Source organism: Orycteropus afer, unplaced genomic scaffold, assembly GCF_000298275.1.
Source record: "Orycteropus afer afer isolate SDZICR_OR568_19922 unplaced genomic scaffold, OryAfe1.0 scaffold00074, whole genome shotgun sequence".
NCBI classification, from domain to species: domain Eukaryota; kingdom Metazoa; phylum Chordata; class Mammalia; order Tubulidentata; family Orycteropodidae; genus Orycteropus; species Orycteropus afer.
Window position 1 is genome coordinate 5,463,741 of NW_006921661.1, and position 5,511 is coordinate 5,469,251.

A 5,511-nucleotide genomic window follows, 5' to 3' on the forward strand; every position below is an offset into this window, starting at 1 on the left:
GGGGGGGGGGGGACGGGGACATGAAATTCATCAAATTCTTCTTCCACAGATTTTCATTCGAAGTCGTTAGATAGGAAAGATCACCTCTATAAGTATTAAGGTGCATTCCTTGGGAGTCTGAGGATTAAGACGAAAACCCCGAAGTCCCAGCGACCCGCTTTGGGTTTCCGAGGCGGTGAAGCTTTACGGAAGTAGATTGCTGAGCTTCCCTTCCGCGGAGTGGCTGGTGGGTTTGAACCGCCAACCTTCTGGTTAGCAGTCAAATGCCTTAGGCACTACGCCACCAGAGCGCCTTTGAGAGGCTGAAGAGTGCACTTTATAATAAGGGGAGATGAAAAATAAATGCTAGAAACCCTAAAGTCGCCACACTACTCTCCTGGAGTTAAGTGTGGTTTCTCCTTAAGGGCGAGGAGGATAGTGTAAGGGGTGAGGAAAGAAAGGAAAAGCTCTTTCCCTCTCTCCCTAAGGACAGAAGGGCTTCCCTGGGTCCCCTCCCAGGAGCAAAAAGGAGGAGGGTCTGCGCAAGGGAATCCCCAGCTCTCTAAAGCAAGAGGCAGACTCAGGCCGGAGTCCCCAAGGAGTTTCACAGGGTCTCTTCCTGTTCTCTTTTCCAAGCCCGTCTCCTGTAACGGGATTTCTTCTCGCCGGGATCTCTCAGAGGTTCGATCATCACTGACTCCCCTCCCCTCATGAGATCTCCTGTCAGACTTCCTTAGTGCTCTGAGTTCTCCTCGGTCACTTCTCCGGGTCTCCCCGGTCGCACAGGATACAGACCCGCGCCAATAAGGTCTCCTCATTGGGCCTCCTCCCAGTTCCTCCCGAGAGCCGCGAGCCCGCGGGGTTACCTGCTGGGACGGCAGCTCCACATGCAGAGCTCGCGCGGCAGAACCGGGAGGCAGCGCGGCGGCAGGGCCCGGGGGTAGCTGGGGGACCGGGCCCCCGACGGACGCTGAGCCGCTCATCTTGACCCAGGGGCCGCCAAGCGGCGGAGCTGGAGCTCCTCCGGCATCCGCCACCACCTCCTACCCACGACCTGCCGATTCTCTGCAGCCTAGAAACCCGCAACCCGAAACGAAGGAGCCTCTTTACCCCACCACTGGCCGCCGCCGCCGCCGCTAGCTAAAGAAGAGCCATATTACCGCAGTGCAACCCCCACCAGCCCCTCTGAGATCTGGCTTACTCATTGGTTCAGCTCTTACAGGGGCGGGCCCCAACGACATCCAACGTATGTGCTATTGGGCAGTAGGCCTGCCCATCGTCGGCTGAATAGACCTGGGGGCGGAGGGACCTGAGGATGGCCTAAATTGCGTCTGTCAAACCGGGGTGAAACCTGGGGCGTTGCTTCTCCTATTTCCAGTCTAATTGGTTCTTTCATTTCTAGGGGCGGGGTCTCCCGGTGGAGCTTTAAGGGACATTGCTCTAGATCGCTGTCAATTGTCAGTAAAGGAAAGAGAGGCGGGATCTGATTAGGTAGAGAGCAAGCCTGGGCTCCTGTGTCACGTGCAGGAGGCAGGCGATTCCCCTGATTAGTGAAAGTCAGTCTTCTGAGCCACTTCCGCCCTAACCTAGTTGCCATGGTAACAAGCCTCCGGTGGAGGACGAAGATTTGATTGGCGCCTCAGCAGGCTGTTCTGGAGGTGTTCCTGTCAATGTACTGAGATTGAAAAGGAATGCTTTATGATTCAGCAGAGAGCCGCCACGCAGGATGCAATGAGACCAAAGACCAGCCGGGCAAGTCCACAAGGTCTTCTACCAACAACTTCACCCACAAGTGTCCACCCCCTCCTCGCACTCTACTAACTAGTACGCTGAGCAGCAAGGTGTGCCTAAATATTGTCTCACCTCTACTGATGGTGCTTATTTCTGTCCCTGAAAAGCCTTTGCTACACGTCTCCTTCTGTCTAATTCTTACTCTACTCATCAGATCTCAACTCTGTGGGGGGGTTGGTCCCTTCCTCCAAAAGGCTTCTCTGATCCTCCCTGAGACCTTGAGTCAGAAATCCTTAATCAAAGTTCTTTCAACCCCTGTGCTTGATTGCATCGCATTGTTCTTTAATAGGCACATGCACAAATAGGTTCTGTGAGTTCCTTGAGCAAAAACGACCGTGTCTGAGTTCTGGAACAGAAAATTATCAAGAAATGTCTTGTTGAAGTGAAGCCCAGCTCAAATGACACTTCTGTGAAGCCTTCCTTGATCATCATGATAGCTTCTACACCAACTGCTTCTATAATAAATAATACTGAGTCATTCTGCAGGATAGTGATCTCCCTTTTTTTCCTCTAGACTGAATTTTTCAACCACCTAGACTTACACAGCAGAAAGAACACAGGATTTTATAGTCATACACAAAAGGAACCAGGCCCTTTTTTGGATTCTTGGCTGCCCCTCTTAGTTGTTATGAGTCACTTCCCCTCCCTCAGATTCAGTTTTCCTATCTGTAAAATGCTAGTAGGGTTGCTGTGGGGATTAAGTAAGTCAACATATGTAAAGTGTTTATCACAGTACCTGGCGTATAATAGTTGCACTCAAATATATTTTTAATAAAAGGTAATATATATTAGCATATATTAACATTGGGCAAATCTGCAAAAGACTTCTGTAAAGTTTAAAAAGCAAAGATGTCACTTTGATGACTAAGATGCACCTGACACAAGCCATGGTCTTTTCAATCACCTCCTCATGTGCATCCAAAAACTGGATAGTGAAAAAGAAAGAAGAATTGATACATTCTGGAGGAATGGACAGAGGGAAGAGGTGACTGTCAGGAGGAAGTAGGAGGGGAGCTGTTACATTGTGGTGAATTGTGGTCAATGTCATGAGACAAAGTGTATGTGAACTGCTGTATGGAAAGTGAATTTGCTCTGTACATTTTCAGCCAAATCACAATTAAAAAATAAATAAATAAGAAGAATTGATGTATTCCAAGTGTATCAATTCTTCTGTCTTCTTTTTTCACTATCCAATTTTTGCATGCACATGAGGTGATTGAAGAGACCATGGCTTGGGTCAGGTGCATCTTAGTCAACAAAGTGACATCTTTGCTCTTTTTTTTCATACACATGCAAAAATTGGATAGTGAAAAAAGAAGACAGAAGAATTGATGCATTCAAACTGCAGTGTTGGTGAAGAATATTAATATATCATGGACTGCCAAAAGAACAAGCAAATCTGTCTTAGAAGAGATACAACCAGAATGTTCCTTAGAAGTGAGGACAGCGGGACTCCAATTCATTTATTTTGGTCACATCATCAGGAAAAGACCAATCGCTAGAAAACAATATTGTGTTTGGTGAAGTAGAAGGTCATCAAAAACAAGGGAAACCCTCTATGAGATGGATTGACACAAGAGCCGCAACAGTGGACTCAAACCTACCAACGATCTGAAAATGGTGGAGGACCCTTTCTCCCCTTTGCCTGTTTCTTCTCCTCTTTCTTATAAGGACACTTGTCTTTGGATCTTGGCCCCATCCAAATTCCAGAATGATCTAATTCTCAGGATCCTTAATTACATCTGCAAAGACCATTTTCCAGGTAAGGTCACATTCACAGGTTCTGGGGGTTAGGACACAGGCATAACTTTTTGGGTGCCACCATTCAGCCCGTACACAAGCTAAGAAAATAAGCCTACAGAGAGAACACGGTCACTTCCTCCTTCTGGGGAGGTCAGCTCTGAATATTAACTTTATTGCTTCATTCATTCAGCAAATACTCACAGAGCTCATCTCTGTGTGAAGCCCTTTGGAAGATTCTAGTAGGACCATGATGAGGAATCAGACCCAGATCCTTCCCTAGAAAGAAATGGCAGCTCTGGTAGCATAGTGCCTAAGACATTTGACTGCTAACCAGAAAGCTGTCAGTTCAAACCCACCAGCCACTCCTTGGAAGGAAAATTGGGCAATCTACTTCCATAGAAATACCCCTCGGAAACCCAAGGAGGGGTCACTATGAGTCAAATGGACTCAAAGGCAGTGAGTTTGGGTTTTTTTTTTTTTTTGGTTGTTTCATTCCAAAGGATCTCTGGTGGCACAGTGGTTCTCCATGGGAGAAAGATGCGGCAGTCTGCTTCCATAAAGATTACAGCCTTGGAAACACTATGGGGTAGTTCTACTCTCTCCTACAGGGTAGCTATGAGTCAAAATTGACTCCACGGCAAGAGGTAATTTCATTCCAAAAATTGTTACATTGTTTTAGATCCTATTCTATATGGCTGTGTTTAACTTAACATAAAATACTTTAAATTACCTAGCAATTAAATTATAATATTTATACACTGCTATGTATCCCTGGGAAATATGTACCCAAGTTTGAGGCACATGAATTATAAAGTGGCTAAATACAACCTACAGGTAAATGCAATGATAGAGTGAGATTCAAGGTCAACTAGTAGTACAGAAAGTGACCAATTGACTTTACAGGGGCTGATGGACAAGGTCAGAGCCGGTGTCACAAAAATCTTAAAGAATGATTAAAGAATGAGTTTAATAGGTAAATGGCAGGGGGTTTTGGTTCCTTGATGGCTGGTGTTTTAAATGCTAATGAGTACTATACTGGGTATTGACATCATTCTGTTTGCAAGGCCAAAAAGCCAAGCCAACCCCAATAGTGCCTAAGGCATTAAACTGCTAACCAGAAGGCTGGCGGTTCAAACTCACTAGCCACTCCTTGGAAGGAGGGTTGGGCAATCTACTTCCGTAGTGATGCTGCCTCGGAAACCCAAGGAGGGATCCAACTCAAAGGCAGTGCCAGCCAGCTTCCCACCTCATTCTCCAGATTGGAGGGAAGTGGGGGGAGGGGTAATGCACTAGCAAAATAAGAGCAAAGTAGGACAGACTGGTCTTTTGATATCTCAAACAGAATTAAATTAAATCTATCCCTTTGCTTTCAACAGAACTCTCTTCCATTTACTTGTTTATTCAAACACCCATCACACCTTTACCAGGTGTCCAGGCTGGGCAGTAGGCTTACAGAAATGGTGCAGATAGAATCCTTGATTGCCAGAGGTTCATAGATCATTTCAGTACAAAGTGATAAGTGCAGTAATTGAGGTAATGTATAAAGTACAATGGAAGCGCAGAAGAAGAAGTTGCTAGGTGCAGTATACATGTTGTCCAAGGAGGATTCCTAGGGCAGAAAGGGTATTCTAGACAGAGGGAGCAATATGAGTAGAGGCACAGAGGCAGATAACATGGCAGGAGCATGGACCATTGGCTAATTTAACATGGCTGAAACAAAGGTTACATAGGAGAGCAATAGGCAAAGAGGCTGGAAGTGGAAGACAGGGCCTGGTTGAGAAGAACCTCACCACCAGGCTGAAGAACTTGGGCTTGATCTTGGGCAACAGGAAGTCACTCAGAAAAATCACTCAGGCTGTCATTGGGAGGCAGCTTTGAAGGAGCAAGACTGAAAGAGGCCAGGGAGGAAAAAAATAATCAGTTCCCCTAAGAGGCTGCACATACCCGACAGACCTGAAAGGCAGGTCCCTGGGCAGCATTTCTTCTACTGCTTTCCCA

At 46.5% G+C, this 5,511-nt stretch overlaps 1 protein-coding gene across 1 annotated transcript in view; it reads right to left on the reverse strand.

Moving 5' to 3' along the window:
• UVRAG (UV radiation resistance associated) overlaps window positions 1-962 on the reverse strand; it is a 481,244-nt gene extending 480,282 nt beyond the window's left edge. The window contains exon 1 of the mRNA XM_007941031.2: window positions 846-962. Within this exon, the coding sequence (XP_007939222.2) occupies window positions 846-962 (117 nt within the window). The remainder of the gene's footprint in view (window positions 1-845) is intronic.
• Between the last annotated feature and the right edge of the window lie 4,549 nt (window positions 963-5,511).